Below are 24,576 nucleotides of genomic sequence, written 5' to 3'. Positions count from 1 at the left end.
CTAGAACTCTATTTTTCTTGAAAACAAGAGTAGCAGACAACCTATAGTTATTCAGAGTTAAGTGTTTGGCAGACATTTTCTCAAAAAAAAAAAAAAAAAAAAAAAAAAGCAAGCTAGCTTTTAAAAGGAAAACTGATGGTATTTATTAACCAAAATAGCATTTCAGTTATCACATGAAATTCAAATCCTAGAAAAGTTCTATTCATTATTATGAGCTAGTCAGCTTCCTGGTATTTAAAGGTATTTCTGATGCAGTTAGTGGTGTTTTAATACTATGCAATGAAGAGCCAGGTTGTTTTTTTGTTTGTTTCTTTATTTTGTGGGGTTTTTTTTTTGGTTTTTTTTAGTTATTAATATGATGCTTTTATTAACTATAAAATGTATACAAATGCTTTTTGGTTATATTCATTCCCTGCTCTTCATGCTAATTCTTCTCACATGCACCCTAACTCTCACTCCTCCAAACTTCATGTCTTCATTGGACTTTTTAAAATTATTTTTATTCTTTTAATTGGATATATTCTTTATTTACATTTCAAATGTTATCACCTTTCCCATTCCCCCCCCCTCCCAGAAACCCCTATCTCATCCTCCCTCCCCCTGTTTCTATGAGGGTGTTCCTCCACCCACCCCACTCCCATCTCCCTGCCCTCGATTCTCCTACTCTGGGGCATCTATCGAGCCTTCATAGGAGCAAGGACCTCTCCTCCCATTGATACCCAACAAGGCCATCCTCTGCTACAAATGCAGCTGAAGCCATGCATACCTCTTGGTTGATGGCTTAGTCCCTGGGAGCCCAGTTGTTAAAGGGCTGCGTATTTCAGTGAACAGATATGTCCAGGATGTCAAGTATGTGTTGTTACTTGATTATGAAGGGTCTAAAGATCCATTTCAATTAAAAACTTTGGATTTCAAGCAACTTTTAAGAAATAGCCATTCCTTTAGTTTAGTGTAGTCCCAAGCTTAAGAGTCCACAATTATGATGACAAACTGAATGTTGACCAAATATGAGAATGAAACTGTTCTGTCAAGCAGATATGAAAGATTTACAAAGCTACAAGCAATATGCTCTCCTTGTCAAATTTGTTTTGTTTCAGTACATATAGTTATTGCCATAAAATGCATTGATTTTGTTATATGTAATGGGCTTATTACTGTTAACTTCAAATGCAATATTGGATAGATAACTTTAATCTTCTCAATTTTAATTTCTGATGTGCTATCAATCGATATGAGCTAAATAAACAAGTACGGGGAATGCAGTTATCTCCAAGGCTATGAAGGGATCTGAGGCCCACAAGTTAAAACACTGTTCTTTCACGATCAGCCTTCCAGTTTTTAGCAGTGAACAGCAACTGAAGCAAAGACAGAAGATGTAACTCACTGGCTGTATGACAGCTCTGATCGGTCAGTTCTCTGCAAACTGCTGCCAAATGCCCAACACATGCTTTTTCTGTTTCTCTGTGAGGCAGGGCAGCTAATGGCCTTGGGAGGATGTTGAGCTTCCAAGGTCCAATAAGAAAGCTGGATGGGAGAAACTCAGTTGGAGGGCATCTTTTCAGACCAGAAAAGATCAGCCAGCAGAGGAGCCTCTTCCACTGGGTTCTCCACCATGTGGGAAGGGCACTGGTAGAGAGGAGGCCTCAGCCACAGGAGACCTTATTTCAGACTTCACACTTCTGGTTCTGAAATACAACGGGCTTCTCCTCACCCCTTGGTTTTCCCTGCAGGGAGTTTGCCCGATGGAAAGTGAACAACTTGGCCCTAGAAAGGAAAGACTTCTTCAGTTTGCCCCTGCCCCTCGCTCCAGAGTTTGTACGCAACATCCGCCTCCTTGGAAGGAGACCCAATCTGCAACAGGTTACTGAAAACCTCATCAAAAAGTACGGCACTCATTTCTTACTCTCTGCTACTCTTGGAGGTAAGCAGCGCCCTCAGCCCCAGCCAACTGGTTGTTCCATTGTTGAAAATAGATTTTATGATCTGTTGAATATCGTCCTATCTCCCTGCATCTTTTTTCCTTCTTACCTAATTTTTGCCTGAGAATTCTTTTCTTTCTGGTGCACTGCACAAGTGTATTCTCTCTGTACCTAAAGCCACTCTAGAACATTTCTATTCTCTTGCAAGTGTCATCCAGAGGGGAGGAGGTTGCGGGGTAAGGAAGTTGGGAGTGGGGTGAGGGGAAAGGGACACACACACACACACACACACACACACACACACTGGTTCCTACTAACCATGTACCAGCAGGGGGCGCTCCGACTTTTATTTTGACTAGCCATCTAACCCAGGGACTTCTCCACTTCTTAATTATGACTGTGGCTACAAACCTCAGTTGTGTAGGCACAGAAATAGATGTTCATGGAATCACTGACCACTCCTTCCTCACTGTGAAGCTTGGTAACCAGCCAAACCACAATTCCAACAGCTTGGTGAATCTCCCTCTAATAGAATGGCAATGGGGACTAGGCCGTGTGAAATGGAACATGGACTCTGGACTGGATCACAAAACAGGATCACAGATCCCAAGAATTCTCCAAGCTAGGGGAAGAAAGAAAAAATGGTTTATCATAACATTTAGTTAAGTGTGCAGCAGACAAAACACAGCTCCCCCAGGGTTGAGTCCAGCTGCTGGCATGAGGCAGGTGGTAAGCTTTGATGGAGAGAGAACAGGAATGTAGTCTCAAAGCTTTTGCCCTTTCCCTGGAAGCAGTAATAGCCATGTGGCTTCTTATAAACAACTTGAGAGGGGAGAATTGTGACTCCCCCTTGGAGGCAGATTGCCTGCCATGGAGATCAATAGAGGATGTTAAATGGAGACACCGCTGAGGGGTCAGCTTTGGGAGGCTTTAAGAGCTGAGAAAGGAGGGCCTCCCAAGCAGGGAGGCCTGTGACCCTGTACACAGTCTGAGAAGAGAGCTCTCAGGTGGAAAGGATGGGGAGAGGCCCACAGCAGGGGCAATGCTCTCTCTTAACTCTGTCTGCCCTGCCCAAGGGCTCCATGTTCATAATAGCAAGGGATTCTGGGTCTCACAACTTCTCTAATGAGCTCATGTTTTTGTTATAGGAGAAGAGTCCCTGACCATTTTTGTGGACAAGAGGAAACTCAGCAGAAAATCAGAAACACCAGGAGGTGTCCCTGTAGTTGGGGGCACTGGGAACAGCTCTGCTGTGTCTCTGGAAACCCTGCACCAGCTGGCGGCCTCCTACTTCATTGACAGAGAGAGCACACTGCGCAGACTTCACCACATCCAGATAGCCACAGGGGCCATAAAGGTAACAGCCTGCCAGCCCCTGACAGGGAGCCCATAGCCTTCGCTGGCTCCAGGTCAGCCAGGCCATATGCACAAAGAGAAACAGCAGCTTTCGGGCGCATCTCAGCCAGTCCTTTAAAGAGAAAGGGGCTTATGGGACTTTCGGGGAGTGGGGGGCTAGAAAAGGGGAAATCATTTGAAATGTAAATAATAAATTATATCGAATTAAAAAAAAGAAAAAAAGGAAAAAAAAACAAAACAAAAAACAAAAAAAAAGTGTAAAAAAAAAAAAAAAAGAAATGGTTGGCTCACCCATTCTCTGAAGGAAGGTCCAGCAGATTGATTTTCTTTTGTCAAAGATGAGACTGTATTCTAGTGGAGGTGGAACACTCCATCAACTCTGCGCTGTAAGGGGGTTGATTTCAGAGGACCATTTAAAAGCATGGCATACGTTTTCTAGGGTGGGAGGAGGGGGCATTTAATATTAGTTAGGTTGGTCAGGAAGGACACGTCAAGGTTTCCCTGTGAGGCTGAGGCCTGAAAGATGAGAAGCCTAGTTGTATAGAACTGAGGAAGACTGTTTTGGTTAAACAAACAAACAAACAAACAAACAATTCTGAGCGCTAAGGCCCCAAGTCAGCAAGAGAGTTTAAAAGCCTGTTGAAAGACAGAGAGGAGTCCTGTGAGGGCAGAGAAGTAAACAGAAAGACATTATACAAGATGAGACTCTGAAGGAAGCAGAACTGGGGGATAGCATGGTCACAAAAAAGGAATTTTAACACCAGGCAAGGTACAAGTTTTAGGAGGAACGTGACAGAAACTCGTGATTTCATGCATGTCTTTAAGGTATCCATAGTTACTGTGACTTTAATAGCTATCCTTTCTACCCCTCCCCCACCCCTGCTCTAATTAACCTGTAGGGTATTCCTACTAAGGGCCTCTGGTTAAAGGATAACTGAAAACACTTTTGGGAAGGCTGGGGTTTTAAATTCTAAGTATAAAATCAAGGTGGTCTGTAGACACCAAAATTCTGTTCTGCTTTTGTATCATCTGAAAGAGCAAGGTAATTTTGTTCACTCACCAACCGGTTAGTTCAATAACTAGTTTGTGAGTACTTAGCACACATCAGATACGATTGTACATACCTAGAATACATCACGAGAATCTCTACACTCATAAAGCCTATGTTCAAAAAAAGTGGACCTACAAGTGAATACAGAGACTTGGTGACTTTGAGGTAACAGACATTCTGCACAGGGTCAAGTTTAGTGACATGAAGGAGACAGATGACAGAGTAGAATGGATCCAAGATAAGAACCAAAGTGAGGAACTGCTTGTGAATAGGAACTATGTTTTCACTGTAGAGGAAATCAGAGAATGGGTCTTTATTGGAGAGCGGGTGGGATCCACGCAGTGGTTTTTATCTTCATGATGAGAGATATTCTAGCTTACCCATACATTGGTAGAATAATGTGGTAGAAAGTGATGAAATGATGAAGAGAGAGAGAGAGAGAGAGAGAGAGAGAGAGAGAGAGAGAGAGAGAGAGAGAGAGAGAGAGAGAGAGAGAGAGGTAATCTCAAGGGTATGGTCCTTAAGTGAGTGTGTTGGCATTTCATATAAGGATAAAGAGATGGTCCTTACAGACAAGCACTCCACTGTCAGGGACGATGTAGAATGTGTGAGGATACCGATTGAAGGATGGGAGCATGTGGCAGTGGGAAGATGTGTTTTTCTTCTCTGTTTGGTTCTGGTTTCTCAGCTAAACAAGAAGCAAAGGCCTTGACTAAAAGGCATAAGAAAGTTGTGGGGAAATGTGTGACCTGGTCTCTTCATAGCGGGGATGGAGGCAAGTCACCTGGGTCCATACACATAGTAGGTTTCAGGGCTGCTCTAGGGACCCCTGTGATCCTCATGGCCATAAATGCAGCACGAGATGAGCCACTGGAGTTGGGTGAGTTTCATCAGCTCTCTTCATTGTTCCATATACCAGCAGGCATGCACTAGATGGAAAGTTGGATTTACCCAAGGTGCATACAGGGACAAAGGGAAAGATGAAGGCAAATGTGTTAAGATTATATACCAAGGAACGCACTGCAGATTCAGGACTCTAAGTCAATCATCTAGAGAAAGGGGTTAAAGGTGACAAAAGTAGGTCAAGTCCAAAGACTGAAAGAGTAAGTCTGGCATGTAGTTGTCAGCCATCCTAACACTGCAATCTTTTGATACCGTTCTTCATGTTGTGGTGACCTCCCAACCATAAAATTATTTTCATAGATACTTCACAAATGTAATTTTGCTATTGCTATGGATTGTAATGTAAATATATGGTATGCAGGACGTCTGATATGCAGTCCATGTGGAAAGTGTCTTTCGAGCCCCAGGTTGAAAACTGATGTGTGAAGAGACTGGAGGAAGTAGAGTGTGATGGCTTTTACTGTGGTTAGAGAGAAAATGCCAATAAAGTCTAGGACACAGCTTGGGTGTGGTGACTAAGGTGAAATTACAGCTATGAGGAGGCAAGTTAAGGCAGCCAAGTGTGGAGGAGGAGCAAAGGTTAACAGATCACATGGATGGAAGCAGAAGTCATTGGGCTTGGTACAAGCTGTGGGTGTTAAGTTCACAGGGCATGGCTTCCAGGAGCCAAAGATGGATAGACAAAAATGAAGAGCTGTAATGGGAGACCTGCTTCATTTTGCTTCTCAGGACTGTGAGCTAGGAAAGAGAACAGCCGGCACTAGAGAAGGCTGTAGGGGCAACCACATGCCTGGAGAATCGAGGCTGTCCTTAGATCAAAACAGGTGGAGAGGACACTCAAGAAGAACTTGCGGTTATAGAGATATTGCTGAGGGCTAGCCATGACATACAAGGAGTGTGGTAGAGAAGAAGGGAAGAGAAGGTAGCAGATTACAGACAGGTATAATGTCTGGAGGGAGCATGCAGGAGAGGAGGGTTGGTTTCCATTAACAGAATGAAAAGGTTCATTTATGAAGCTGGCTTCTAATACAACTCGTGATGGTGAAAAGGGACTCTAAGTAGCCTGGAGAGAATTTTACCAAGACATTAGAACTTTGTAGGATCTTACCTCATCCTTCAGTCAACCTATGAGCTGTGTCACAGTTGGAGAAGAAACACAAAATTCTTACCAGAAAATGAAAGGCAGATATTTTATCAACAATTCAAAGATCTCGTTACCTTCTAGAAGCTCATCACCCTCATACACTCCCCTTGGTTCACTAATCCATCACTATCTTTACTCCCTGCCCCTGAATCCCCTTCATACCCATTCTGGTCCCCTGGTCCAAGTTCTTCTCAATTCATTCCTGGTTTTATTTCCTTGTGCTTTCCTATCCTCCTCTCTCAGCTTGTCACCATACACTGCTGCTATGAGCATGAGTACACACTGTGATCCCCTGATTCCATGGCTCCGCACTACACAGGTACATGTACCTCAGAGGCGTGCTTGTGCAGTACAACAGAAAGAGAGCAGGCTCTGCTGCAAGAGTTCAAGTCTCACTGCTACATGGGGGTTGGGCTTTGAACAAGTCACCAAACTTCTTTGGACTTCATTTCCCTCTCTCTAAAATTATTAAATGATTAGAAGAATTTCAATCTTGTAGAAATTCTGTGATATTTTTAAATAAATAAATAAATGTACAGATTGCCCAGAGCATAACACAGTTGGAGCTTGAAAGCCTTCATTGTTCTAAACAAAACAAAATCACTGATGATCTGCCCCTGCTGCCTTTCCGGTTTCATCTCTAAACAGTACACTTTCTGCCTGTCCATATCTTACCCTCCAACCATATGTGCAACCCAGGCATATCAAAATACCAGATGCTTTTAAAACACATCTCACTTCCCGGCACTTGCTTTCCATTCTAGTCCCAATGTCTGGCTGTTGACCCAAGTGGCTCTTCCATCCCCTCTTTGCTTAGAAAAGTGACTCCTGTGAAATTGTTCCTGACTCCTAGCATAGTTAAATGCTCCTTCCCAATGTTCCAAGCACATTCTACCACTAATAAGGTTGTCTTTGAACTAAAATTGCTAGCTAACATGATTATTCAAAGACAAGACTAAGAGATCCTTGTAGGAGAAAGTGTGTCTCACTCAGTTTCCTTCCCCAGAATTGTACAGAGTTTGTCACATTGTGAGTAGTGGGAAGACAAGCCATTGTCAAATGATGGATTGAAGGAAAGAAAGGAGAAACAGGGAAAAGCAAGGAAGGAAGGAAGGAAGGAAGGAAGGAAGGAAGGAAGGAAGGAAGGAAGGAAGAAAGGAAGGAAGGAAGGAATGAAGGAACGAAGGAACGAAGGAACGAAGGAAGTCTGTCTACCTTCCTGTCTCTGGACCTACCACTTTGCACGTGTGTAAAATAAATCTGCTTAACATGTATATAAATACCTATGCATACATTTAGTTGCAAGAAACAGCCATCTATTCATGGCAATATGAGTATAAGATAGCCTGTTAAGACTTCTGTGAAGGCAAGGACTAAATCTATTGCAGAAATCTGTGGTTTGGGAAAGGTTGCTCACACTCTGAGCATACTCCTTTGGATTCTTGTTTGAAAATATGTTTCTTCTTTAAAAAATCCTCACCTGCCTTATTCTCCAGATTCTTTGGTTTGAATGTTATATTCTCTGTTTTCCCATGGCTTTGGCTTACAAACAGCTTCCCTTGGATGCAGAGCTCACAATGGCCCTGACTGAAGGTTATCTTTCTGTTTTATCTGCCATCAGTGTAGGGACCACACCTTTATTTATGGTCTAATACGAGTTCCTGATGTCTAGAAAAATGGGCTTAGCCTTTATTCTGTATTAGCCGAATTATCAACAGTCAGCTCCCTTTCCAGTATTTGTCTTCACATGGCTCTCAGTTCTCTTCAGAAGAAAAATAATTGGTCTAAGTTGACTTTCAGCTCATACACCCAGCAGGGTTTGCAGAGCCTCTGCCATGGCTTCCTAGACATATCCCTTAAGTTTACAATGGAGGAATGAAAGATAAGTATTCAAAGTCACATTTCCTATAATGCCTGTGGATGGTTCCAGAGCTACAGTCACTGCCTGTTTTCTCAAAGAAGGGACCACTATCCCTAGAAGTCTCTCTCTCTCTCTCTCTCTCTCTCTCTCTCTCTCTCTCTCTCCCTCTCTCTCTCTCTCCCTCTCTCTCTCTCACTCCCTCTCCCCCCTCTCTCTTGGAATGCTCCCAAGGAAATATTGAATATGAAATGAATATCCAGTTGCCACTGCACTGACTGACCTAAGGTTTTCTCTGGCAGTACAATGGGTTCTCCCCATAGTATACAACTCGGAAAACCATGCATAAAAAGGGATGATTTCCTATTTTCCCCACCCTTCCCAATCTTTAGTGAGGTGTGCGGATTTCAAGGACATTCTCCTAGGCTGAGAATCAAAGGACTATGTTGGTATCCTACCTCACAGCTCTGCTTACCTGCGGGGGTTTGATCTGCACTATGGCTGTCAACAGATTCCATCTCTTCTCTCTAAATGATTTGCACTTATAGACCCAAGTGGGATGGTCCAATAGCCAGGATGCACCCTGCAGTACATTCTTGTGGCTATCAGTCCCTTATGCAGTAGCACTTGCTGCAGCACTGCCTCCTTCTACTGAGCATGCCTTAGCAGCAGTCTTGCTGTGCTCTGTCTCAATCATTACTCTTATCATTGGGTGGGGAGGAATGGGGCGAGGAGGAGATCTCTGCTCACCTGCTCTGCCTTCAGGAAGGAAAGTCCTCTAGCCCATCTGCCTGTGTCGTTTCTCTAAGCAAACATGTGGTTACTTTCCACTCTTCCTCAGTAGCTTCTCTGAATTAATGTAGAGAAGTAGGTGCCCTGCCCCCTCTGGTCTGTCCCTCCGGGAACCAGTAAACTGCACTGTGTGTTATAAGGTTTACTCTGATCGGCACACACTTCCGAGATAGGATTTGTCTCATTACATTCCGTCTGTTTGCACTCCTGTTTCCCATCCCTCCACACTCACAATGACAGTAGGCCTTAAAGCAGTAGGGACTCTACTGCATGCACATAGCAGCGAGTCCCTTTACAGCATCTGGCATGTGGCAAGATATTCAACAAAGTGCTTGAGAGGTGAAACCAGCCTATACAGTTTAGAGGGGAACAACACAAGTGGAGGGAGAATACTTGGGTTTCTGCCCTTCCTGATGCTTACTAGTTCTATGACCTTGAGGTGTCATTGAACTCCATTTGTCTCTTCTTTAACCTGAGTTACCAACCACTCAATTCACCCATGCACAGGACTTTCAGCTAATATGACTACTCCTGTTTTTCAAATATTGAAATAATTCCTTCAGTCTCTCAGCCTAACCATAGTCACTCTCCCCTCTGGCTCCTACAGATCACTGTTTTGGTGGCAACCAAAGGGCAAATGCACCCAGGAAGTATCCCTTCAGGATAATCAGGCTGGCATCTCTACCCATTAGTGACTGCACTCACATTCTACAGGATGGTAAAGATGATGATTGCCATTCCTGCCCAAGTCTACTATAGGGTTGGGTGACACCAGATGATGCAAGCCAAAGGAAAACTATGCATAGTATAAGAGGGTGTGTGTGTGTGTGTGTGTGTGTGTGTGTGTGTGTGTGTGTCTATCTGCAATTTCCTAGAAGGGATCAGCACTACAAAGAGGAAAAGGGCCTCTTAATTCACCTTTTTTGTAGAAGACTATGGAATGACTTATGGAGAAGCGTTGATGAGCCCATGAGCTGACTGAACAGAGCCAGTCAGAAGCCAGCTGGACCCTAGGCAAAAGGGAGAAGTTCTCATAGCCCATCCTTTTAAAGCAAAACAAACAAACAAGCAAACAAAACTTGGAAAAGCTACAGCATCCTGAGATTCACTTTAAAGCCTTTTAAGCACACACCCCATCACTGTGCTCCTCGTGCCTCAGCCCTGCTGCTCACCATTAGAAGCCCATTTTCCTCTGCTCTTAGCAGACCCCTCCCCCAACCCCAGGTAGGCCAGTGGCAATCTGGAAGTGAGAAGGGGGAGGGATGATGTAGGCTCACTGGAATGATGCTTTGCACGGTCTGGTATTATGGAAAATTGGATGCGCTAATGAACCCGAGAAGCATCAGGGCTTTCGAAGGCAGGACGGTCTCTGTCAACAGACCAATTAGCACACAATTATTTTCCCCTTCTGAAAGCTTATCTGAGGCACTTTTTGAAATGTGTGCGCCTGAGTGAACTGCACTTTCTGTTACCTCTACGGGCCCTTTTAATAATCTCCCAGAACTGCCTGCCCCTTTACTGAGAAAGCTGCAGGATTCTCTAGACTTGCCCTTTACAGACAGGGCCTTCCATGACATGAGTTAGGCGCGGGGCTATCTCAGCCTGTATTATTTACGCATGCATGTCAGTTTCTGACACAAGACCCTTTTGCAGGCCCCTTTCTTCTTCCTTTCTCATTGCCTCTCTAGGGAGGAGAGAGATAGTCTCAAAACAGTATAGAGATAAAAAGAAGTATAACTGTGGGATCTAGTGAGGTCTGGCCACCCCTTCTTCATGAAGATTGGGCTTGCCACCAGCCCCTCTCTCAGGACATGGGTGTAACGACAGGGTATTTCCTCTTTACTGTCCTCCTTGCTTCTCTGTTAACAAAGGGACATTCCTCTTCTCAGTGGCTGGTTATCTTCCTGTGGAATTGACATTCAGACCAGCAGAGGAAACAAATGCACAGGATCACAGCCACCCCCATTTTGCTGAAAAAGATGGAGGGCAGTGGATGGGCGTGTGCTACCTAAGAAAAGGCTCGGGTGTCAGAGGAGCACCAGAGAGCCTCTGTTGTGGCTGTTCTCTGATCCACCTTTCCCTGCATGAGTCTTGTGAGTTCCTTCCCTCCCTAAAGCTAGTTGGTGAGTCACCAACTCAGGAGTGGGTAGATAGAAAATTCAGAGTTAAATTGTGTGATATTTTCATGGCCAGCTTATCTTGAGGTAGAACCTAGCTAGTTTCTCAATACCACAGTGTGCCACCTTACCCCTGCCATTCACACAGGTTTCACTAAATTGTGCTAGTTCTCACCCATGGCTTTTCTTATGGGAAGTTTTACAGACTTGAAGAAAGTCTGATTCTGTCTTCTAATTTAGTCTGGCCACTAGCCAGCCACTTACTCAGTAGCAAATATTCTGTTCATAGTGTCCACATGTGAAGAGAGGCCAACCTGAGAAGAACCACCAGAATACTGGGATCTGAGTAACGCATTTCCACTGGTTTGCAGGTACCATGTGGAGAGAACTGTCACATCCCTACTAACTGAACAAAGCAATGCAAGAATATGTTGAATTAATCCTAGCCCCTTATGATACAATATGTAAAATATGAAGTTGATCATTTAACTTATCAAGGCCTTATTTTCTTAAGCTCTGATAGAAAGATAGTGAATGAGGATATGAAGGCACCTAGATATGTTTAAGAAGATTTATTGTAGATATGAGGAAAAGAACAGCTAGAGGCATCTGCAAGATTTGGCACTGAACCAGGCGATGGGGAGGGGAGAGCTAGGGAAAGAGAGAAAGGGGGTGGGGAAACTGAGGACCAAGAGGCCTCCAGCAGGACAGGGAAAAGAGAAGCCACAAGAAACATGAGAGTGCATAGCCAAAATGGCTGAATTATATAAGGAAGAGAAGCTGGGGGAAGGGATACAGAGAGGCCCAGCCCCTGGGAGGAAGAGGTTCAGGGTAGAGGACAGGGTAAGAAGTGCTGGGAGGAACCCCAGGGACTGAGTGAGAGTTATGGGACCTAACAGCTAGCAATACTAATGTCCAATCATCACTACTTATTTTGTCCAGTGTTAGCCTTTGGAGGAGAGCAGATCATTAGCATGTTAGGTGGCCTGTATAGAATATTGTTTAGACTGTGATGGCATTTTAAGGTGTCTTAAGTTCATTTTAGTTTCTACACCCCTTTGCCTTATTTTATCAGGAATTGAAATGACACAGAGCTACAGTTTGAAAGCTCCAATGTTACTATATTTATTTACTTACTGATTTATTTAATTCAGGGCTTATTCCTGTGATCTTTGCACTTAGGAGGCTGAAGCAGGAGGACTGTTATGAAGACTAGCGGGGTGATATCATAAGTTCAAGGCCAGACTACCTCATGATCGATCAATCAATCAATCAATCAGTTAACCAATCAATCAGTCCTGAAGAATATCCTGTCTATTAGATACCACCGGGCAAGCCCCTGAGCTCTCTGGACTGTGGTTTCTTTGGGGAAAGTGGGAGAATTGAGATTTGGTTCTATGAGTGAGAAGCTGAAACAGCTGACTGAAGGTCTGGGGTCAGCTCTGACTCCGTTCCCAGTGTTTGTGGGAAAGATCATTCCATCATCCATTCGACAACCTTATCCTCCATGCATGTTCTAAGCCTAGGTAAACAGGGCTTCCTCTGTGATGTCCTCTGCATTTTGGGTTCCACAGGGAGACAGGCATATACGTATGTACTTTGGACTCTGTGCTGTAGATCCTGATGTCTTTCTTTTTTAAATTTTTCTCCTGATGATATATGTACCATAACTCCTCTCTACTGACTACTTCCTGCACACACACTACACACACACACACACATACTTACTTTTATTTACTTGGATGGTTTGGGTTTTTAAGTCTTCTGTGTAGCCCTAGCTGTCCTGGAACTTTCTCTGTAGACCAGGCTGGCCTCAAGCCCACAGATCCATCTGTTGCCTCTAGTTTCCGAATGCTGGGATTCAAGGCATGTGCTGCCGCTGCCACCAGCTTCTTCCTACTTATCTTGAGACTAGCTTGACTGGCTTTTCTTTCTCCTCTATTTGTTTTCCCTCTGCCCAGGGGCATGCTTCATGTGACTCACCCTTTGGTCACAACTCTTGCAACCTACCTGCCTTCTTGAATGACTCATCACATAGCTTATAGCTCATTGCGCCTATCTCCCTGAAAAGACTAAGACACATTCCTCATACATTCCCAGGCTCACTGCTTGCTTATGGCATCCTAGACACTTCACTAGCTGCCGCTGACCTATGGCAGGCAAAAGTAAATATGAACTTACGTCTGTGGAGTCTACAGTGTGGGAACCAGGCGTGAATCAAATGCTCTCAGGAAAGGATGTAAAACTGCAGCTCACGTGCCTGCTACAAAGCGCAGGTGCCTGGAGCTACAAGAGGAGGTCAGCAGTTCCAGGTAGACCCTCGGAAGAACTTCAGAAAGGCGCCCTATGAATGTTTGATGAATTGTGCAGAATTGAACAGGAGCTGCTCAATAAATACTCCTTGATTGGTTGATTGATTGTTGGCAAAGATTTTGGAGCTCCCGAGAAGAAAGGGCCTCCGGTTCCCATCATTCTTATTACATAATTATTTCAGTGAATTTAAAGCTCCCCATTTTTCATCTTATACTTTAAACATCAAGGAAAACTGATGGGCCAACTTTATAATATTTTAAAATACGGTGTTTGTAATAATACGTGGCTCTAAGAGTTTATGTATATTTAATATACTTATTAAAATATGCAGTAAGCCCATGGCTGACTTTCTCTAAGGACATCTTGGTGCTGAGGTGGAACTTAAATGTTTAATACTAATAATAATACTCATAACTCGTATTTCTCTAGTGCTTTTCATCTTCAAGATCTCTAAAACCTGTGAGCACTACATCAAGTGGATAAAACTAACTCACTCCAAGGCTACCAGGGTCCACATCTGTCCCTTCACTTCCATCTATATGAGGGACAAGGTAGACACCAACTTGAAGGTTTTACTCCATATTCAACTTCCTGGTTATACATTTCATTTGCTTCCCTCTAAAGGCTCTTGACCACATGCAACTGTGCCACCAACCACACAGATGTTCACTTAACTCAGAATGAAGAGACAAAGTCACTTTAGGTTCCTATGATATACGAATGCAGTTCCTGAGGTCAGAGTCAGGACACGGGGTCTCCAAGTAGATGGCTAGAAGCGAAGAGCAGAGAGAAATCTTCCTCTTGTGTTTTGAGTTCTTATCTTGTCCCTTCTTCTCTAGGTCACAGAGACCAGGACCGGTCCACTGGGCTGCAGCAACTATGATAATCTGGACTCAGTCAGCTCTGTCCTGGTTCAGAGCCCAGAGAACAAGGTGCAGTTACTGGGTAAGCAGATGCAGGGTGGTTTCACACTGCTCAGGCCTAGTGGAAATTCTGGATCCCTGAGAAAGGAAAGATCTTGTTTTCTCATTTGGATATGTGATCAGCGGTCAGGGTCTGGGATGGCTGTGTCCAGGCTCTTGGCCTCATCTTTAGAATACTAAAATAAGGACTCATAGGGATTTACTAAATAAGCACAGTAACTTTATTCAAGGCAAATCAGTGGTACGGATCAGAAATCAACTGTCAGACTGACAGCAGGCCACAGGAGTGAAAGTACTCAAGGGCCTAGATTATTGACTGTGCCTTCCTTTTATGGTGCCCAACAGGAGGAGGAACTGGTTATTAGGGGCAAGGAGGACACTCTACTCTGATACACAGATTAAATTCCACAACTATATTTTGTACTGTTAATGTTCCATCCCATAATTGGTGTGATTTTAACCAAATGCACACCCAACTATGCATAGGCATAGGTTGGTATATCATAGAGTATCCGTGTACGAGATCACTTGGGGACACAGTTTTATCTTATTGTACATGTGCTTCTAAAGAAGTCTAGGCCACATTGTTCCCCAAGCTTCATACCTGGATGCAAGCAGAGTACAGGTGAATAGGACGTAACTTTGATGGGCTGTAAAGAGAAAGAAAAACATGAGTGTGTGAGCAATTCCTTGAAGGTGAGAGTGCTAGGCTGCTAACAGTTGCTAGGTGCATTGTTTGGAGTAGTGTGTGTGTGTGTGTGTGTGTGTGTGTGTGTGTGTGTGCAGGTCAAAGCTCTAGGCTGACTATTGTATTTACAATAGAAGGATGTAAATAGCTCTAAACAACTACAGTCCTAGATGATTAAGTTTTTGCTTACCTGCCTCAGTTAAGTCCTTCTTAAGCCAAGAATCACCACAAATCCTAGGATGAGCAGGTAGCAACTTTCCATCAGTTTTGGGGGGAAACCTATAAGGATTTGCCCCATACTAGTGACTGATTGCTCCATCCACTTGGTATCTACATTCTTCCAGTGTGTTCCTTCTCAAAACCTGTATCATTATCCTGTGGGGATCAGACCTTATAAGACCTTATAAGCCTGGAGCTAGTTTGGTGATTGCTTTTGTTACCATAGTTGTACTCAGGAACAAATGGCCTTTACACCTATGGTTGTGGGTTCACTAACTCTAGCTTGAAGATCTGTTGAGCTACAGACTCTGGGATCTATAGTCACAACAAGTGGCTCTTGCTTTCCATTTCCCTGTCTGTGGTCTTCCATGAGAACTTCAAAGCCAGGAGTGAGATTTGGAAGAAATGATCGGGACATCTGGACTGGGGTCAAAAGAGACAGAGAAAAGAAAGAAAAAGAAAAGGCCACTGGTGTAGGCTCAAAAACTGAGGAACTCATGGAAATACACAATTCCAGCTCTATTCCTCAAATATTTTAGAGAAGAGCTATGCAAACTGATTCAGTAGGAGAAGTTCGTTTCATAAGGACTAACTGAACTGGCCCCTGTTTAAGATATTACTATCCCAGCATTACAAAATCAGTAGCCCTCAACCCAGGATCAATGATTACAAACTTCAAGCAGCCTGAGCCAGATGCCACCAACATCATTTTAGGAATCAACAAACATACAATAAAAGGAGTAAAAGATTTACTCAGAGATCCCAAGACAACTAATCTCTCTCTCCTCCTATGTCCCTGTAAGAGCTGAATGTGTGTCTGGAAATTAGCAGTGAGGGAGGATCAAATTGCCAGGTGGTTCATTTGGAATAGTTTATGCTGTTTAATTTTATAGCCCATCACTCCTGTAGACATTGCTCAGGGTACCAAGCTTATAGCAATGGGAAATGTTCTGGTAAGGAGGAGGGAGGCCATGGGGACATGGGAGGAGATGACATGAGGGGAGTAAGCGTTGAAAGCAAGCATGTGGGTAGGGTGAGCATGTTGAAGGGGCGCTATCAAGTGCCATGGTGGGCACAGAATCCAGAAAGGGAAATTTCATAGCAGTTCCGAGTAGGAGGCAGCCCTCATGTGAGAACAGAAAACCCCCACGGTTGCTGACAGCTTTAAGTTATAGTGTGAGGTCTGCTGAGGCTGGGGCACACACTGTGAGCTCTTTGATTCCCTGCCAAGGACAAAGCCAAGGATGTAAAAATAGAGAGGCAGCCTACAATGCAGGAAAGGGGCTCCTTATATTCAGGGGTCCTTCTACTCCGTATTCCCCTGGAACAAAGTCTAACAGTATCCCTACAGGAAGAGTATCCTGAAGATGTATGCCCCACACTCCATCCATCCGTAAGGCATATCTACCCTTCCCTCATCCTTTGTAAGCATCGAGCAGCCAGCTTACCTTCTGCTTGAAGCCATTTCAGGATATAGTCTATTTGTAAACTGATATCCTTCTCAGATGGATGAGAAAACTGAAGCATTGTCCATTCAAGTTCAGTACATTGTAACCAAGACCAGTAGAGGCCAGGTTGAAGAGGAAGTCATCCCAACCTTTGCAGGCCTGATGGCCTGATGAATCTCAAGGCACAGGTTACCATTCTACATCATATCTTAGGAGTGAAATCACACTGCGATAGGCAACCATTCCCACGTGTGCAGTATCACCGTATGAAACAGGCAGTGATGGACAGCAGTGTTGGGACTTGAGTTGGTCACTGTGGTCAGCTGACTTTATTTCCTCATTTAAAACAATAACAACAACAACAACAACAACAACAAACCTCAAGATGAAATTGGGCATAGCGACAAACACTGGTGATCCCAGAACTTAGTGGAGGAGAGACAGGAAGATCAGGAGTTGAAATCTATCAGCAGCCATGGAAGGAGTGTGAGTCCATCTTGTTTTAGAGAACAAAACTAAAACAGCAGCAGCAGCAGCAGCAGCAGCAGCAGCAGCCTTCCTGATGGGGAAGACCCTGAGAGCCTCTACCAATTGTGTATAGAAAGGCCTTGGCTTCCTACCTCTGTATGCCTGCGGTGCCTACCCCTAGCTCAGAACCAGAACAACATTTTCAGCTTTTCAGGCTGGACTGGGAGGCTCAGAATGGTTTACATTTAGTAATGTCTGAGCATGCCTACTGCCTAGTTTAATGAAACTCTAAGCGGGATGGCTGCTGGAAGCAGAGCAAGTGCAGTAAGCTTCACATTCGACCCAATCAGGGCTTTAAACTTATTTTATCCGAACTGTCTTCCCATTTCTCTCCAAGAAACACCGCTGTGTAGCCAGGAAGCTAGTTCTTAAGATAGGTACACTCTCAATTTGGTTGATGAGAAGAGTTAGGCTAAGCCTGGGGCTTTTGATGTTCCTCATCTGCATATTCAGACTCTCCCCCCCCCAGCCATCACGTGGGCTAGGAATTCCCCCTCTCCCCACCAGCTCAGCAGGATCAGACCCTGGGGTGACCATTCTCAGGCCTAGTCAGCAAAACACGTTTGAATCCCTGCAGCCTTGGGTGTGAGAAGACATAGTCTCCACCCCAGTCCCACTCCCAGTTCTCCTCTGTGATTTCTGCTTCCTCTCTTCCCCAGGCCTGCAGGTGTTGCTCCCGGAACACCTGCGTGAGCGGTTCGTGGCTGCAGCCCTCAGCTACATCACATGCAGCTCTGAGGGGGAGCTTGTCTGCAGGGAGAATGACTGCTGGTGCAAGTGCAGCCCCACCTTCCCAGAATGCAACTGTCCTGATGCTGACATTCAGGCTATGGAAGACAGCTTGCTGCAGATCCAAGACTCCTGGGCCACTCACAACAGGCAGTTTGAAGAGTCAGGTAAGCAGGCTACTAGCTCAGAAAATTTCCATAACAAAGAGTAGGGGCTGTAAGGTACAGGACCAGAACTTGAGGAATCTGACCTGGATCCCAAAATACTATTTTGGTGAGCTTCTAAGGAAAGAAAGATTGTTATGTTCACCAAAGGTCTTAAGCAGTGTGTTTTTCTTTATGCAAATAATTACAGTACCTAACTTAGAAGTGTACTTTAACAACCTAAGAAACTAAGACAAATACCACTGAAAGTATAGGTTTTGTTTGTTCTGCTGGCTCCTGATTTCATGGTGTCTAACACCATGTTTGCACGTAATAAATATTTGCTGATTATATAAAGTATATATAGAATGGTTCTAGTTGGTACCCAGTGGAAACCAACTGTTGCTTGTTGCTGCCGTAACTAATTTATCAATGTCAACTTAAGACCTGGAGTCTGACCAGCTTTCCCACTTTAGCTTTACCATATAGCTCTTCAGAGCTATAATATGCTCATCTTTAAAACAGGGTGACAGCAGGTGATCACTGCCAGAGGCTATTTAAAAAAGTCAAGTTCCAGTCCCTGGCCCAAGCTTTGGGCTAGGAGTAGTGGGCTACATTCTACAACTATTGAGCTATCACCACCGTGAGGGACTGTAGGTGAATAAATGAGCGCTGTCTTAGACCTCTGCCAGGTGGCTCAGGTGGTGGCAGGTCCCAAGGTAAAGCAGAGAAGAGACCCCTGAGCATGAGTCCAGACGGCATCCTGTGCGGAGGAAACTCAGAAGAACGTATACTCAGAGGTTGGAGGCAGAATCAAGTCCCTTCCATATTAACTGCAGGGAAGAATGTTTATGTGATCATGAGCTTGAGAGAGGCAGAGCATCTTAGAGAATCAGAGAGTGGGGTGTGGAGGATACAGCTAGGTTCCGGGACTAAATGTTTCTAAGATTTCTTAGCTGGGTACAGTGCCTCTCTGTGACAATATTTGCCTATCATTGATCCTGTTTACCTCTTTCTCCAGAGAGAATTGGCCTAAGAGAGATTGAGAGGGCTTGGATGGGGAGGAGAGGGGAGGGAAGGGGAGGGGAGGGGAGGGGAGGGAAAGAGGGATGAACTGGGAGGAGTGGGGGGATGGCATTATGGTTAGGATATATTACATAAGAAAATAAAAAGAAAGTTCCATGGATGAGTTATCTGGAGAAATAAAAGAGAAAGAGTAATAGCCTTAAGGCTATTACCAAAAGTAGGACTTCTAGCCATTTGAAGGGTGGCAAGGACCTGTTTTGAAAATCAAAGACGTCCAGGACTAATAACCTCTTAAGCTGGGGCTTGAGAGATGGCTCAGTGTGGTGAAGAGCATGAAAGGCTCTTTCAAATGACCCAGAACTGTTTGCTTACAACCGTGTTGGGTTATTTACAGCCACCTCTAATTATTGTTTCAGGAGACCTGACCCCTCCTTAGGGTCTCTGTGAGTACATGCACACATGTAGCAAAGACACAGAACATATGAACAAACATTTTAAAAAATGAGTAAATTAAAAAAAGAGAATCCTGGAGTTATACTTCATGATATACTAAATAATTTTTTAATAAAACCATATGTAATTTAAAGACCTAGAATGGTGGACGTGAATGAGCCCCCCTTTCTTATGCAGTGGCTCTGAGGGGCCCCTGGGACCGAGGAGCCAACAATCTGTGTCCCCAGGACTACACAGCTTTGCCCTGCTCAGATTCTCTACTTTTGTCCACAGAAGAATTCCAGACCCTGCTGAAGAGGCTCCCCGGAGACCGATTCCTGAACTCCACAGCCATCTCCCAGTACTGGACCGTGGACTCGAACCTCCAGCACCGCTATCAGCAGCTGGGAGCCAGCTTGAAAGTCCTGTTAAAGAAGATGCACCGGATCGTCCGCCGCCTCTTCAACCTCTGCAAGCGCTGCCATCGGCAGCCTCGCTTCCGCCTGCCCAAGGAGAGGTGAGCAGAGCCTGAGCCCAGCGACTCCTGGCCGTAGCTGCTGAGGCCAAGAAAGATGGTGTAGTAGTCAGCATCATGGAAAGACAGTCCATGGTGACACACTCGGTCATCCTGCAGACTTGGCTTCCCCATTTGTCACTTTCAATCCTCAGCTGAGTATGACGTTAAAGGAGCCTTGTGTTACTTGCATATAACTTGACTGAGTCATGGGAGGGAAGAAAGCTGAGACTTGGACTCCCAAGCATAGGCTGGGAATGAACTCTGATAGGATCCATTTATTTATTTACTCATTCATATGTGCGCTCATTAAACATGTATTACATCTCTAGCCCATGCCCTGCGATTTACCTACAGTGGACACCACTGACAAGGAAAGATTTAGCAAACATGTAAATACATAAAAAATTAAAAACCCAGACTGTGTCAGCCACTGAAATTAATGGGGGGCAGACAGAAGGACACAAATTTTTAAAAAAATAAATAAAGTAGCAAAAGCATTAAAAAGGATAGTTCTGGAGAGGCAAAGGCTGGAGAGAAAAACCTGCTAAGAGAAGGGAGTCTTGGATAGCTTGTGCAAGAACAGGTAGAAATGCCTGGGGTGTGCAGGGGAGAATGTTCTCTGGGCAGTCTAGCTCCTCTCAGAGGCAGTTCTATCTATGCCATAGGAAGGTAGCAGTGGATAAGTCAGGCCAGTGAGAGTTATTGAGATGGTTAATTTTTTTTTCCAGCAACTAATTTCTAAATGCCCATCATGTCCAAGACACAAGCTTGCTCTCTGAGAATGTGTTAGAAGACAGCACAAAGTCCCAATCTTCACTGTACTTCCAGAGAAGCAACCTATAAATAAGTGCCCAATAAACCAATAGCAGTTTTATATACAGACAGTTGCCACCAATTAAGCAATAGAGTGATGAGATGTTGACTGGAGTTGTCCTTTGAAAGAGACACTGGGAATGGCCTACTTGAGGAGGTAGCTATGAGTTGAAATCCAAAGTTGGAGTGACCCACAGAAAATCCCAGGTCTAACTGTAAGAAAGATAAAACAATACAAGGAAAGAACTTGAGGCAGGCATGAACTTGGTAAGAATATGAAATGTCTGTAGAATCACGCTACAGAGATGCCTAAGAAGCTAGGTTCGATATGCTACGTTGAAAAGCCTGCAATTTTTAAATGGGGATGAAAAGAATGACCTGAATGAAATTACCCTGGCAGGACAAGTCTAATGTCAAATATTTCTGGCTGGTCCACCATGCAGGTCTCCAGGTTTAACTCAGTTGATCTAAAGTAGAGCAGCAGGGTTTCCATCACTCAGGGAACCTGTGGCTTTGATCTTTTCCTTGATGACTCTCTCAGTTCCCACTTATTAGTCAGTGCCCTGACACTCTTATAGAGGGCAGTGGTGTGCACTATTAGGGAGAACAGTGGTGAGTACTCTTGGGGAAGACAGTGGTAAGACTATTGGGGAGGACGATGGTGAGCACTCTTAGGGAGAATAGTGGTGTGCACTGTTAGGGAGGACAATGGTGGGACTGTTGGGGAGGACGGTGGTGAGCACTCTTGGGGAGGATGGTAGTGAGCAGTCTTGGGGAGGATGGTAGTGAGCAGTCTTGGGGAGGATGGTGTGCATCTCCCTTTGACTCATGCTTCTTCATTTTATTTTTTCAAGAGCCTTGTCTTTCTGGTGGAACCGAATCCAATCCCTTCTCTACTGTGGAGAAAGCACCTTCCCTGGGACATTCCTGGAACAGAGCCACAGTTGCACCTGCCCCTATGACCAATCTTCCTGCCAGGGCCCCATTCCATGTGCCTTGGGGGAAGGGCCTGCGTGTGCCCATTGCGCTTCAGACAATACCACACGCTGTGGGAGTTGTAACCCTGGCTATGTGCTAGCCCAGGGACTGTGCCGGCCAGAGGTAGCTGAATCCCTAGAGAACTTCCTTGGTTTGGAGACAGACCTGCAGGACCTTGAGCTGAAGTACCTGCTGCAGAAGCGAGATAGCCGCATTGAGGTACACTCCATCTTTATCAGCAACGACATGCGTCTGGGCAGTTGGTTCGACCCTTCCTGGAGGAAGCGGATGCTCCTCACTCTGAAGAGTAACAAATACAAGCCCGGGCTGGTGCATGTGATGTTGGCCTTGTCCTTGCAGATCTGCCTCACGAAGAACAGCACCCTGGAGCCGGTCATGGCTATCTACGTGAACCCCTTCGGGGGCAGCCACTCTGAGAGCTGGTTCATGCCGGTAAGCGAGGGCAGCTTTCCAGACTGGGAAAGGACTAACGTGGATGCAGCCGCCCAGTGCCAAAACTGGACTATCACTTTGGGGAACAGGTGGAAGACTTTTTTTGAGACAGTCCATGTTTACCTACGGAGCCGAATCAAGTCCCTGGATGACAGCTCCAATGAGACAATCTACTATGAGCCCCTGGAGATGACGGATCCCTCCAAGAATTTGGGCTACATGAAAATCAACACCTTGCAGGTCTTTGGCTACAGTCTGCCCTTTGACCCGGATGCTATCCGAGACTTAATTCTCCAGTTGGACTACCCGTACACTCAAGGTTCCCAGGACTCTGCCCTGTTACAACTCATTGAGCTTAGAGACCGGGTGAACCAACTCTCTCCCCCTGGCAAAGTCCGGCTTGATCTTTTCTCTTGCTTGCTCCGGCATAGGCTCAAGCTAGCCAACAACGAGGTGGGCAGGATCCAGTCCTCCCTGAGAGCTTTCAATTCCAAGCTGCCAAATCCCGTGGAGTATGAGACCGGCAAACTCTGTAGCTAATGGGGGGGACTACCCCAGTGCTGGTCAGAGAGTTGACCCACACATTCAGGGTGCAAAGATAATCCAAGCCCTCACCTCAGTGCCAACAGAGTGCTTCCAAGAGACTTTTAGCACCTGGGAGATGGGAGCTCAAGGCTTGGACTGAAGCTGGCGAAAGACAATGAAACAGCCACTACTACCCACGTGCACACGCGAGTACAACGCCCCTTACCACACACACTCACAGGGAGGGCGCAGCCCAGCAGCCTCGACTCTGTAAAGTTGGTGCTCTCTAAAATGAATGCAGTTGAAGAAGAGCCAAGGAAGAGATAAAAGAGCTGGCTAAATCAGGAAAGAAATGACTGGGGAAAAAAGTGCTTCAAAGTGATTCTTGTCATCCAGAATAACAAGAGGGGACAGAAGTGGGAGGGGCGGGGACCTCCCCTCTGTGGAGTCACTTTTGTATTCTTTTTAACCAGATTTCTTAAAATGTCGTTGTTCCGTGACTCCCTGCACTGCTTCTTCCTTTTTGTACAGTGCCTCCCTGCATCCTGGAGGCCTTGGGTCTAGCGCTCTTGGGGTCCTTAGGAAGGGTGTGCAGTGCTACGGCAGAGGAGCCCACGCTAAGGGCAGACCACAGCCTCCGTGCGTACTCCCCCACTTCCCCCTGCCAGCTCCCTCACTTCCTTGGCCTCCCCAGTTTCAGAGTTTTACTTGTTCCAAGAGCCCCTCACAGTTCATCCAGAGCCCTCTTTCCACAGCACCCGTCTGTTCAAGGAAGCAGTTTTGTCAAGTTAGAGAGACAACATATATGGAAATGTTCTTTCTAAAAAAAAAAAAAAACCAACAAAAGAAAAAAATATTTATTTTGTGATTGTTTTTCTTGTCAACCTGCTCCAGTCACATGAATCTCTGAGTAAAGTTTTACTTGGTTTAACACATTTTGAGGACCTTCTTAGTGGGAAGATGAAAGAGAAACAGAAACATAGTTCCTTGGCTTGCCTAAATGTTTATTATTATTATTATTATCATCTGGTGAGAGGGGTGCACAGATGATGTACATTGCCATGTAGAAGGCTGTTTGATTAGTGTATGTGATAAGTTAATTCGTGCCTGTGTTAACTCAGATATGAAGAGTGGGTGCACTTGTACTTGTATCTGTGTGTGTGTGTTGTATGCATGTGTTGTGTGTGTGCATGTATGTGAGTATGTGTGGGTGCATGTGAGTATATGTGTGTATGTATGTATGTACGTGTGTGCACAAGTGTGACACACAAAGAGAAAGAGGGTGAGAAAACATCAAATGAAAGTGGAGCAGAACTCTCTAGGAGAGTCGCCAAGGGTCCCAGCACCTCGACATCCCTTTACCACATCAGAGGATTGGAAGTTCTTGGTCACAAAGAACCTGTAGCCTTAATGCTGAAACCTTCCAAGAGGCGCCCAGTGCTGCCAGTGCTCCTGCGGCCCTGAGGAGGCTTTCCTGCGTTACACATCTTATGGTCTAGGGTCACCCTTGGAGGAGACTGACAGAGATACAAATATGGTATTGGCCTCCTCCATTCCCCACTTCGCCAACCTACACACACCCACACCAGACAAACGTATACTCCTCAGCTCAGTACCCCTCACAGAAGTAGGGGGTCGATTTGTAGCATATTATGTAGAGAACCATTTCTCTTTCTACATGTTTCACGGTCACTTACAAAG

At 45.0% G+C, this 24,576-nt stretch overlaps 1 protein-coding gene across 2 annotated transcripts in view; it reads left to right on the top strand.

The window, feature by feature from the left end:
• The window catches only part of Brinp2 (BMP/retinoic acid inducible neural specific 2), a 102,806-nt gene extending 79,019 nt beyond the window's left edge, over positions 1 to 23,787 (top strand). For both annotated transcript variants that reach the window (XM_052200953.1, XM_052200952.1), the window contains exons 3-8: positions 1,731 to 1,921; positions 3,068 to 3,276; positions 14,293 to 14,398; positions 17,919 to 18,155; positions 19,884 to 20,106; positions 21,774 to 23,787. In XM_052200953.1, coding sequence (XP_052056913.1) covers positions 1,731 to 1,921; positions 3,068 to 3,276; positions 14,293 to 14,398; positions 17,919 to 18,155; positions 19,884 to 20,106; positions 21,774 to 22,890 — 2,083 coding nt within the window. In that variant the 3' untranslated portion in view covers positions 22,891 to 23,787. The remainder of the gene's footprint in view (positions 1 to 1,730; positions 1,922 to 3,067; positions 3,277 to 14,292; positions 14,399 to 17,918; positions 18,156 to 19,883; positions 20,107 to 21,773) is intronic.
• Positions 23,788 to 24,576: the final 789 nt, after the last annotated feature.

Source organism: Apodemus sylvaticus, chromosome 12 (assembly GCF_947179515.1).
Source record: "Apodemus sylvaticus chromosome 12, mApoSyl1.1, whole genome shotgun sequence".
Lineage (NCBI taxonomy): Eukaryota > Metazoa > Chordata > Mammalia > Rodentia > Muridae > Apodemus > Apodemus sylvaticus.
The sequence above is the reverse complement of the archived record's forward strand: the minus strand, read 5'-3'. Positions and strand labels throughout refer to the sequence as shown.